This window comes from Leucopleurus acutus, assembly GCF_964270905.1.
Source record: "Leucopleurus acutus genome assembly, chromosome: 5".
NCBI classification, from domain to species: Eukaryota; Metazoa; Chordata; class Mammalia; order Artiodactyla; family Delphinidae; genus Leucopleurus; species Leucopleurus acutus.
Genome location: NC_139147.1, coordinates 69,276,079 through 69,288,373, shown reverse-complemented (window position 1 = coordinate 69,288,373; position 12,295 = coordinate 69,276,079). Strand labels below are relative to the sequence as shown.

The following is a 12,295-nucleotide window of genomic DNA, read 5'->3' as shown; positions in this document are numbered from 1 at the left end:
AGCAAAGGACTAGGAATTGGAGGCTTGTGGGCAGCCATCTTTATTCTCTGAGAACCACAAAGACTTCAGCAGTCTGGACCAAAGGGCCTTGGGGAAGAAAGCTTTTGACTCAGTATAGCATGGAGTACTCTTGGCCATCACATTTAGATAATACGCATTCTCAGGGGAAATTGTAGTCTTGGGGCTGTTGGTGTTTATGTAGGGCCCATGATGGCTGGCTGGCTCTAGGGTGATCACCTTGCCGAGGTTTTCCAGGGCCTGTCTCAGCTTTATCCCTGAAAGCCCCTCATCCTGGGCCATCCCTCAGTCCTGGGAAACCAGGCTGGTTAGTCACCCTCGCTGGCTCTCCCAGGGGAGGGAGTCTGTGCTCTGTTAGGGAAGCCGTTACAGACCCTGCCCGCCTGGAACACAGGAACCCAGCCTTGGCAAATTGCCCTCCAACAAGAAAAAGGCCTCCTCAAGACAAGAATGGAACTTATCAAGAATTGAATCTTTCTTTTTTGATGTTTTAAAAATTTCCAAAGGTCTCAGTTAGTAAAGCAGCAACCAATTTTCAGCTCAAAGGCATGAAACTGGAAGGCTAGAACATATAGTTCTGACAAATAACTTCCCCACCAACTAGTTTTTCCCATGAAGCAGCTCCCAAAGATTGACCTCTGATGTGTGGGTTACTAAGATTTTCCCTATTGAGCACTTACATTTCTTCCTGTTTTAGAAATTATATGGTCTATTGCTCCATCTGATGGAAAATTTCCCCCAGTGTGTGGTCTATTCGTTTGTCATTTGCCACCTTCTCTGAAATATTGTAACGCTTTGATTTGCCTTGTTCTCATGGCTTCCTATTAGTCCTTTTGTTAACAGAAGAGGAAAGACTTCATTCTTCCACACCATACAAGTGGAGACAGTCCTGCATCCAGGTGTTTGGGATTAGGGAGCCCATGGGCTCAAGGGGAGCGTTCCCTGCTACACATTTGCGTGTCTGAATCACAGTCTTTCTGTAGACGACTAGAGCTGCAGGGATATTTGAATCTTCAGGTCCAACAGTGAGGCCCAGAGAGGGGAAGTGATTTGCACACGTTAGCAGAGTAATGAGTGGTTAGAGAACTAGCCTGTCCCTTGTCAGGCTGTTTCCTTCCTCTCTCAGCAGCTAGTCTGTGGTGACGTTTGCTCCCTGGATGCACAGCATCTGGATGCCTCAAAAGATGCTTTGGGTGCAGGGCTGGAAAGCAGTGGTTATGCCTTAGTTTCTTATCTTAGTCATTCCATTGACCTTAGAAAACGGGTGAGAATCTTTACTTAAAGGTGAGAAACACAGACACAATGTGTATAATTGGGGACTTCTTGACCTAAATCCTATGCTTGGTAGAATTTTCACAATGCAAAGAAAATTTTCAAGTCCTGGCATCTTTTTCAGTAAAAATTCTGTCCTCTCCCAAGGTGCCTTGACTAAGAAAAGCAAAGTGCTGTGCTTTTCATTTCTTTGGGTGCTGCTTTTTGATGCTGGGTGTACATCAGGGAAGAACACCCCTCCAGAACTTCACTGTAGACTTGTGCTGGGGCCAGCCAGAGTATTTCTCGAAATCTCTTTAAGTATCTGAATCATAAACAGAACTAAATGAGACCTTGGAGATCATCCTGTCCAACCCCCTCCTTATACAGAGAAGGAAACTGAAGCCCAGGGAGGTTAAGCGACTTGCCTATGGTCAATAGAAGGCCTTTTTTTTTTTTTTTTTCTCTTTTCCCAGCGGGACCTGTGGGATCCGTAGTAACTATTCTCTTGGCCAATTAAAATCCTATCACTAGCATTGTTTTATGAGAAACAGCCTCCACTGGGCCCTGTCAGCAGTTAAGTCTTTGGAGCCGTCTCAGCCTGCAGTTGCTTTATATAAACTATCCCTTTTATGGGAGTTGAAGCACAGTATGAAAAGGGTTTTTGTCTCATGTTGACCTTGTTTAGTCACATTAACGCACACATCGGTTCCAGGCCCCATTCCATTCTCCGAACATCTTCTGACACGCTGATAGTGCTGAGCAGAGCAAGGTTGGGCTCACTCCTCTGCAGAAACTCGGCACGCAGGAGGCCCTTGTTTCAAGGACAGCTGCTTCTCCTGGGCTGGGCTTTTTTCCCTGAGCCCCGCTGCCCAGCTGGAACCAGTGACACCGCCTGAGTCCAACGCCAGTGTCTATTTTCCAGAAAACGGGCAATGCTGTGAGAGCCATTGGAAGACTCTCCTCTATGGCAATGATCTCAGGGCTCAGTGGCAGGAAATCTTCAACAGGGTCACCAACCAGCCCACTCAATGCAGAAAAACTAGAATCTGAAGGTAAGGAGCTCCAGGAAGATTTTCTCCAGCCCGATGGTGACAAAGGAAGGGTTGGGGGATGGACAGGCATTTAGAGGGTTTTTTCCCTTAAGGTGGGGGGTTGGGTTTTTTAATAATACAACCTACAAGGAAAAATTTGAAACTACTTTTACACTGCCCTGACAATAATTATTAAATGTAGTAGTCTTTAATTGTTTCACCTTAGGTTTAACTATTTTCAGAAGGAAAGTTATTTGTCTAATAGAACTAGATGATCTACACTAACCTTTTACCTATATTTTACATAAGAATTAGCAAAGGCTTTATTAAAAGTTTCGTTTTTCTCATTACAAAAGCGATGCTTGTATAACAGGCAAACATAAAATAAAAATCACATATAGCAGTGTACTTTTTAAAAATATCCGTTTTTTTAACGTGTCTTTGCGTTTTCCTTTTAAACAAAAATTGACTCATATAGTCCATATTTGTTTGGTATTTTTCATGATGCTGGAATATGTCATTTGAACTGGGTAGACAGTGACTGGCAGGGCCCCTCCTAGACACCAACAGGGTTAGTTACTTGCCCACCGTCTTTGAGATGCTGCCCCATCCATCTCCTCAGTGAAGGCCTTGGCCTCTTCCCGCTTCAGATGCATGTAGGGTCTGGCCCTTATCCTGAGGTGCCTCATTTGGCCTGAGACACTCCTCCACCTCCCACTGCCTGATGCTTTTGGTATCCAAAGGTGAGAAGCTGAGTCTAGCTCCCTTTGTGCATAAGACAGGGTAATCGGTGAGGCTGCTTGCTGAGCTGCTCTGATGCAGCCGGGGACCGAGACTGCTGCACATGGGCCTGGTCCCTCCTGCTCCAGCCCTGCCACTCTCCAGGTGACCCAGAAATAGCCTGAAGGGGAAGGAGAGGATCAGGAGCCACTCAAAGTTACAGCTTTTCCCTGGACCAATCCCAAACCCTGGTCCAGAGTCATACACTGTGAAGGCAGTATCCGTGTGGAGAATAGAGCTATTGGCAAATCGAAGATGCCTCTAGGACCTGGCTCTTCCCTTCCAAGGAGCAGATGAAGGGCCTGCTGCTGCCCTCCTCCCAGAGGAGGGCAGAGGGGGTACAGAGATCAGGTGGGATGGCGTGCTTCTGTCCTTCTTCGATACCCTCAACTGAATCCTGAAGCAGCATGAAATGCAGCCAGATAACTTTTTTAAAGATTATTTCCTTTTTCAGTGTGTCAGCATAAGGGAGGGAGTCCAAACATTTCCCCAGTTTGGTCACAGTTCTCTCTTCTGCCAAAATCATTTGGCAGCAGGCCAGCCAGTCCCCAGGAGAAAGGTGTGCTTATGATTCAGTCCTCTAAGCGCCATTATTTGCTAAATTATAACAACTTAAAAAAGAAAAAAAAAAGTCAGCTTTTTTAAACCAGGGAAGAGGAGAGAACAAGGAATAAAGAAATTGCCATGTCCTCTTCCCTGTCTTCTAGAAGATGTCTCCCAAGCTTTCCTTGAGGCTGTCGCTGAGGAAAAGCCCCATGTAAAACCCTACTTTTCTAAGACCATTCGTGATTTAGAAGTTGTGGAGGGAAGTGCTGCTAGATTTGACTGCAAGATCGAAGGTAAGTTTGTAGCTGTTCTTCCCTTACCTACAAAAGGGGTATGGTTGGCTGGTGGGCCCCTACGGTGTGCCCTTGGCAGAATGTCAGTTCTGGGGCAGCCAGGCTGTGAGGGAAAATGGGTCAGGAGGAGTTGGCCCACTGCCCCACTCTACCTGCTTAAGATTAGGGCCATTCAGGGACTCATTGAGGGCACATCGGATATTTCACCTACTTACATCAGCCACTACACCCAAGTTAAAAGTGGTTTATCATGGACCTATTTGGCTATGGAACGTGCTTAATGAAATGAGCTTTGCAAGCTTATGGGAAGCATGTGAACTGCCCACCAAAGGCTCTCAAAGGAAGGCTGGCACAGAGCATAGGATGCAGAGAAGGCAGCTCTGCTGTTAATCACCGGGCTCTGTGACCTTGGGCGGTGATTCAGCTCTTCTGAGCCTCTAGTCCTCGTCTGTAAGACAGTGTCTAATGCCTTGAGTGGCTCTGGAGACTGTGAGATAACATGTGGAAAGGGGAAACCTTTCAAGTCTTTTAAAGATGTCATGGAGTCAAGGGAAAAGTTGTGGATCTGGTAAGTGCAGAGACAGCCTGCGGTGTGACTTCAAACTGAGGGAAGTTGGGATCCAGGCCCCTGTGCTGTCTTCCCCATGTTTCTCTGCCTGCTAGAAATAACGTGGCCAGAGTGAGTTGTTAGAGCTCAAGGGACCCTAAGGGATCTTAGCGTAGCACCTGAGAAGTTAGCAGTGTTGGTGACACATAGCATTTCAGTCTCAACAGACTGCAACATTCTAGAAAGATAAGTGGCAAGATAAGACAGGCCTCTTTGCTTCAGGTCTGTGACTGTTGTGTGCCAACCAGAGTGGAGGGCTATCTCCCATTTCGGTCAGACCAACTTCCCCAAGGCAGCATAGCACAGGACAGCAGTGATAACGAACCATGCCTCCCACTTTGTAAGATTCTCCAGCAGTATGGCTAGATAATGCCTTTTGGGTAAAGTAACCCAAAGGTAGGAATGAAAAAACAATTTTTCTCCTGCATCACTATATTACCAAGATGCCTTATAAATGCCTCGCCTACAATAATCTTTCTCTTTTTTCATTCAATATTTTTAAAAAGTGGATGTGCTGCCTTTGCTAGTGTGGAAGTGCTCAGATTGGGGGTTCTGCTGAGAGTCCTGGGCCACTGCTTGTAGCTCTCACCATCACCGCTGTCTTTGGGTCTTAAGTTCTTTACTTTTTCCTTTATTTTTTAGAAAATATTATTTCATAATAATTATCTTTTTGCTTACTTTTCTCTTCGGGATTATTTTCTTGGTATTTGCATCACTTTGGAGTGCTGAGGAGAAAGTAAAGCATATGATGCTGCTCGTTAAAAGCTACTCGAAAAGAATGTTAGAATTCTTATGTGTAATTTGTGATTTTTGTCCTGTAAAACTACTTCTCCAAAGTTTAAAAACAAGTCAGTTAGTATTATTATGTTTTTAAAGGCATAAAACATATATATTTTAATGCTGAACTTTGCAGCAACATGACTAATGCATAAAATGAGACAAATGAGTCTGTCTTTGGATCAGACTAAGACAAATACTGCTTTCTTTTTCCTAGCAGTATTGTCAGTTCCCCTAATTTATGTTTTACAGGTCTGTTATCATCTTTGAATTATAATTTATACACCATAAAATTCACCCATTTTAAGTATACAATTCAATTATTTTTAGAAATTTACAGAATTGTGCAGTCATTACCACAATCCAATTTTTAAACATTTCCATCACCCCCAAAAGATCCCTTGTGCCCATTTTTTCTAACTCTTATTGTTTTATTTAAATTTATTTAAGTTCTTTTATACAAGATAAAAAAAAGTTTTCTTTTAATCCAAGAAGATATTTAGCCCCAGGCATGTGGTTGGAACTGGGACAGTGTCTGGGGAGTTATCTATGTCTGTGTTAAGGTGGGAGGTGGTGCCAGCCTTACATGGGTGGGGAACGGGATGCCTGTACAATACCTTATGTGGCGTTTCAGATATTAGTGTTTACAGTACATGCCCCTATTCAAATGTAAATATCGAAACAGATGGTAAAAGCCAACATCATAATTTTTTTCCCTTTGTCCCCTTAATCAATAGAGGTAGCTCAAGAGTTTGCATGAACTGATAATAAGTTTTAAATAATAGTTTCTGCAACTTGTGTTCCCTCCCTGTGATACAGGATACCCAGACCCTGAGGTCGTCTGGTTCAAAGATGACCAGTCAATCAGGGAGTCCCGCCACTTCCAGATAGACTATGATGAGGATGGGAACTGCTCTTTAATCATTAGTGATGTTTGCGGGGATGATGATGCCAAGTACACTTGCAAGGCTGTCAACAGTCTTGGAGAAGCCACCTGCACAGCAGAGCTCATTGTGGAAACCATGGAGGAAGGAGAAGGAGAAGGGGAAGAAGAAGAGGAGGAAGAATGAAACAAAGCCAGAGAGAAGCAGTTTCTAAGTCATATTACAAAGACTATCTCTCTAAAGCTCAAAAAACCCAAGACAGTAGAAGCACCTAGTGTGATAGATTACTTAGTTAGGTCATTTGGGGGTTGATTCTTCAGCAATAGTGGTTGATACCCAGCAGCGTTACTGAGGGGCATTAATTTAAATTAGCTGGCACCTTAAGATTCTAGTACAGCTAGATTTCATTTTGGGAAATCACCAGTAACTTGCCTGACCGACCAATTTTAGAGAAAAAGTAACATAAGGAAGCTTTATCTGGGCAAAGTCATATAAATTCTCCAACTGAAAGCACTCATGAAAAAACAAGGTCACAGCCCTGCCCAGAGGGTCCCTGGAGATGGGGGTCTCTCCCAGCTCCTACTCCAGAGAACCGGGTCTCCTCCAGTCCTGTAGCACTTCATTCTGCAGGCAGTTGAGCCATTTTAACTTACGAGGCACAATATTTCCAAAGTATACTATAGACATTTGAACTTTTCATTTCCATCCCCTGTTCTACCTGCCAGTTTTTCTGGATCTGGACTTGCCATGAGTTTAAGCATTAGGGATATTACACTTCTTAGATTCTGAAGACACGTCTCCTGCTCATGGATGACTGGCTTCCTTAGGAAAAACAGAATCTCCTTTCTTCCAAAATCAGTAGGAAATCTAAACTTATCCCCCTTTGAAGATTTCTACAGGAACCTATGGAAAAAAAATGGAAAAAAAATCCTTGTTAATGTGTTTTTCTGAAACCAGGATTCATACCTGCGCTGTTTTAGAATATCAGCTCTGCATGTGTGGTAAAGATTTTTGTGTTTGAATGTATGAAAAAACAGTTTGCTGAAAAGTTAGTCTTAATTATTTATTGGCCACTATGAAATAGATTTCAGCTATAGAACTCCACATACTTTGGAATCTCATTCAGGATAGTCTGAGTTTAATATACCTTCATTTTTAAACGTGCTCCAGAGAACTCTACTTACCTTATGGATTCCACGAGACTTTTCTTCTTGAATGTGCATCAATCATGCCTTGCCCCCCGACCTTGAAATATATTCTTAACCTGATAAATGCACTCAGACTTGCATCTTTAGGAATTTTTAACTTTCTTTCACTACATTGGCACTTAAATTTTTCTTTATAAAACTTTTTGAAGGGCATAAACAAAGACCATAAACTGATATGCCTAATACATTTCCTCTCTGTGTGTGTAACATTCCAAATACTTTTTTCTTTTCCACTGTTTGTAAAGCGCAGCAGTTTAATATTTCAAGGGACTTTTTGCGAGTTCCTTAAGAACTAATTTTAAATTACTTCAGTGCAATCCTACACAGTATCAACATTAGAATTTTGATGTTACTTAGTCTTATGTTATCTTCCATTCTATTTTTATCTGCTTCTTGCTGCTAGTTTCAAATTGCCAGTATTTTTCTTTTTGCTTTTTAAGCAGTTACAACATTTTTCATATAGCCACAGTATTGCCACAGTTTATTATAATAAAGTGTTTTAAAATTTGATTTAGAGCATTCAAAGCTTTTCTTCATCACTTTTGATTGTGTTTAGACTATAATCTTTGTGTGCATGTATGCTGTATATGTGCGCGCATGCGTGGTGTGTATGTTTGTTTACAGGTTTTTTGATGCCTTCTTGAAGTTGTGTTAATGTTCTCCCAGTTTATTATGCCATCAGAATGGTAAATGAGAACACTACAACTGTAGTTAGCTCACAATTTTTAAATAAAGGCTACCACAGTGCATGCTCTTTGTTCAGTCTTTGCAGCCTTCTTTTCCCTTCCATGCCACCAGTTGTAGACGACCCAAACAGATGTCAGAAACTAAAAACAAATGCTCTGCTGCATAAATGGCTTACATGCTGGGAGAGACTTCCCTGGTGGTCCAGTGGTTAAGAATCCACGCTTCCACTGCAGGGGGCATGGGTTCGATACCTGGTCAGGGAACTAAGATTCCACATGCCTCGCAGAGCAGCCAAAAAAAAAAAAAAAAAAAAGGCTTACTTGGTTGTGCTTTACTAAGGAACAGAAGAATGACTTAGGCACTTCTAGTTTATACTACGTAGCCTAATTTGCACATTTACTTCAAAATTTCTCTCGAGCATCATTTTGGTTCAATTACATTCTAGTATCTACAGTACGCTCATAATGCTAAAATCTGACATTTTTAGTAGGTCACAAAATCATCATCGTCATTAATATTTACCAAGGCTTGGTCTGCATTTGTAACTTTGGTGCAATTTGTTACTAGCAGCCGAGTGCTATCTTTCCATGTCTTGATAGTGAAGCATTTGTTCTCAGGAAACCATCACTCCTGCTTCACAGGAAGTCTGTTTTCAGATATCAGATGGTGGGCCCCCCCAGGCCTCGAGTATTCAAACAATACTGTAGGTATTCTAGAAAGAATCAAGACATACTATTAAATGTTAGACTAGATGATTCTATGATTCCACAGTATAGTCTGGAAAGAATCCATTGTCCAGATAATATTTAAATTGTTTCACTTTTTTAAGGCAACCCCAATCCACAAATGTTCCTAGTGAGGAAATTATTATTTTTAAAGAAAAGGACTTTTTATTCCTCGCTAGTGAAAAATGTACCTTATATTCTGAAAGAAAACAATTTCCTTCCATTCCATTCTCTTCCCAAACATATAAAAAACAATCCATTGATTATTCCTTACATCGCAGAGCTTCATATTAAATGAATTTCTATGTATAACTAAAAAGACATGCTGACTGTTGTCAGCTCTAACTTAAAGTCTCTTTTTATCAAGATGTTTGAGTTCTACACATTTTAATAAAATCTGTGCTTTAATACATCTGTGCTAGTGAGTGTCAATGAGCTAAAGAATAACTGAATTCTAAAGAAACTCCACTTTTCAAGAAAACACAGGTAATACTACTTTCTTTAACCCTTGGGAATGCCTCTGTATTTCGAAAAGGAAGCTAATGTCTGTGACAGTCATTACTGAGGCTCTTTGCCCCCTGGCACATGATTAGGACCACATTCCTGACTCCCTGTGTGAGATGGGAGATGGGGCTGTGTGACTAATTCCAGTCAGCGAGGTAGAAGCAGAAGTGATGTTCATCCCCTCTGGTCCAGAGAATTTAAGTACTGGTGCAAGACTCTCCATAGTGACTGGCAACATGTCAGATGGTGGCTACGTTATCCACCTAGGTCCCAAGCCAATCCCAAATGAGTACATAACACAAGAAAGAAATAAATCTTTGTTCTTATAAATCCCCAAGATTTTAGCATTCTTTGTGGCTGTAACATAGCCTAGACTATCCTGTTATAAGGTCATCACTGTATTCTAGATCTATTCTGACCAATATGGTAGCCATGACTCACCAGTGACTATTTAAATTTAAATTAATGAAAATAAATACAATTTAAAATTCAATTCCTCAGCTGCACTAGCCACATTAAGTGCTCATAATCACATGTGACTAGTGGCTGGCTATCTTATTGGACAGCACAGATTAAAACGTTCTATAAAGTTCTATTAGACAGCACTGTTTTAGATGGACTAGGAGGAAAAGAGAAACTCCAAATTTTACCTTAACTATGCATATCACTTTTCAAATTGTGAAATTAAAACATAAAAGTTTACATGAAATCAGTCTGGAAAGTATGGTCTATAGTTTCATCAATCATATTGGATAACACAAACTCAATACTTATGTTATTGTGTTTGATTATTTACATTCATATATTTTTTCACTTTTTAAGACATTGAAAAAGTACCAGTTCTGTGCTTCTCACCACAAAATCGAAATAGAGACCTACAATTCACAAGCAATTACCAGATTACTTGTGATATGAAGCAACCAGTTAGGCAAAAAATCTCTGGTGTTTTTGGAACTTGTAGCTACTTGAGACAGGGGAGCATCCAACAGGGACAACTGAGATAGCAGAGAAAGAGCACCCCTGGGGCAAGATTTCCCCGACAGTGAACCAAAAGGAAGGGGGAGGGGCCATCCTGATAGCTACAGTCATTTTAACCTTAGTGGCTTTGATCATAACTCCCTTCCCATTGGAACTGGAAATACCCAGGAGATCTACAGCACTTAGAGACAACAGTCAGTTTCTAACTGCTGGTTGTTTGAAATTTTAGCTCACAGGCCTTGCCAGTGTTCCAAATGCTTGTACATTGCAAGGAGGGCTTCATGTCAGAGATCACAGCCCCAGTAGTGACCACACAGAAGTACATGATAACTCTTCACAAGACATCATTATTTGACTCTCTGGGACTAGATTTCTTCCAGCTGGAGATAACTAAGGAAGAAGAAGGTTACAAATTAACCTAAAAGTCAATTCATTATTATTAGCTTCTTTTGGGCAGACATCAGTAGCTTCCAACAGTTAAGAGACAGGTTAAGCTATAGGGCTTCTCCACAGTCTTGCTCCAGATGGTATGTTACAATGACCAATAGCCTCTGGTCAGATTCAACAGACATTTCTTAGCAAGCAGTCATACAGCCTATTCTGTAAGCTCCATGAAGTCCCAGATCTGTCTCTCCAGAAAGCAACTCACCTGTTCACTGAAAGCAAGCACTGCAGGATATGAGGGGTAGGATCTAGCTGACCTGGGGAATCAGCCAAGTGGAATCAGTTCCAGCTCTGCTTCTCACTGGAGTTGTGTAGCTTGTGCTTCAGTTTCCTCACCTATAAAATTAGAGAAATTATATTTCCTCCTTCACAGATTGTTATAAAAATTAAAAGAGCTCATGCACAGTACCTGATCCTTATGGTCAGCTCTATCCTTCTAGCACTCGGAGATGCTAAGATGTGTCAGGAACATCCTCTACCCGCAAGGAACTGATAATACTTCTGTAGAAACAAAACAAATATGTGGAAAAGTTATACACTAATGAAAGATGGAAAGAATTATTGAAATTCCACCCACCTCCGGAAAAACATCTTTGTAACTGAAAGTGCACATACAGCTGTATGAAACACAATTGCTCTGAGTTTAGGAAATGCTACAACTGCCTTCTTGGTCTCCGGAAGTTTTAACTTCCAGTCTCTAAATACTCTCTTCTTCATAGTCAAAAGAGAAAAGCTCATCTGACCTTATGAGTCTTATTTTCCAATCAAGAGGAAATTTCTCAAAGTTGGCTTGACTTTAAACACACACTTAACCTTTAATCCCCAAAAGTTCTCTAATTTTTAATTTATATTTACAAAAGCTAATTCACATTGACTTGTTTCTGGCAGTATATTAACCACAGAACAAATAGGGCTCTGCTAGGCAGTCCCAGGAAAAGACTAGGTAGACACCTTTTTTAAGTTGTCTAGAAAGCTCAAAATGCTCCTATTTTCTGGAGAATCAAGAGATTAAGGGTTTAGAAAATGGGAAGCTACCATAGTCGAGAGAAGAGCAAACATGAACTCCAGAAGACAAGCAGTAACCGTTCTCTTCAGAATCCCATTAAACCGAGAGTGAAGGAATACTTTTTATTAAAGCTATAAACCCCTCAAAGACAAATATGGGAGAAGAAAGATGAAAAATACCAGAATTTTGGAAGGTGGAAAGCAAACAGATGAGCAGGTAACTTACTTAGAGCACAGAAGCTGAAACCTGACTTCCTGCAGAGAAGAAGGCCAACAGGAAGGCAAGTCAGTTTTACTCTGAAGAAGCCTAAAAGGTTAGAGACTGAGGGAACCATGTACCTATGAAGGGGAGCCTCAAAAGGAATGTAAGGCATCAACTCACTGATGCATTGAGGTCAATGCAGGTCAAAGTCCAACCAGGAAATCAATGCAGAAGTAGGATGGGATACATAGGAGTTAGGACAGACAAGGGTCCAGAGTCCAGGAAGTCAGTCTGAACACATCAATAGTACCCACGTTCAAAGTACAGAAAAGAGCCTGATTCTGGAAAGGCA

The 12,295-nt window shown here is 41.4% G+C and overlaps 1 protein-coding gene and 1 long non-coding RNA gene across 5 annotated transcripts in view; one reads left to right on the top strand and one right to left on the bottom strand.

The window, feature by feature from the left end:
* MYLK (myosin light chain kinase) overlaps positions 1 to 8,147 on the top strand; it is a 185,406-nt gene extending 177,259 nt beyond the window's left edge. For all 3 annotated transcript variants that reach the window (XM_082839581.1, XM_082839582.1, XM_082839583.1), the window contains 3 exons: positions 2,195 to 2,324; positions 3,791 to 3,922; positions 6,126 to 8,147. In XM_082839581.1, coding sequence (XP_082695707.1) covers positions 2,195 to 2,324; positions 3,791 to 3,922; positions 6,126 to 6,376 — 513 coding nt within the window. In that variant the 3' untranslated portion in view covers positions 6,377 to 8,147. The remainder of the gene's footprint in view (positions 1 to 2,194; positions 2,325 to 3,790; positions 3,923 to 6,125) is intronic.
* On the bottom strand, positions 6,981 to 12,253 carry LOC309962057. Of its 2 annotated transcripts, none has more exons than XR_014326219.1 (5): positions 11,314 to 12,253; positions 11,146 to 11,237; positions 10,942 to 11,072; positions 8,608 to 8,797; positions 6,981 to 7,093 (listed from the first exon to the last, which is right to left on the bottom strand). It is a non-coding gene; the product is annotated as an uncharacterized lncRNA (long non-coding RNA). The 2 variants fall into 2 exon arrangements; XR_014326220.1 differs by having other exon boundaries at positions 11,352 to 12,250.
* Between the last annotated feature and the right edge of the window lie 42 nt (positions 12,254 to 12,295).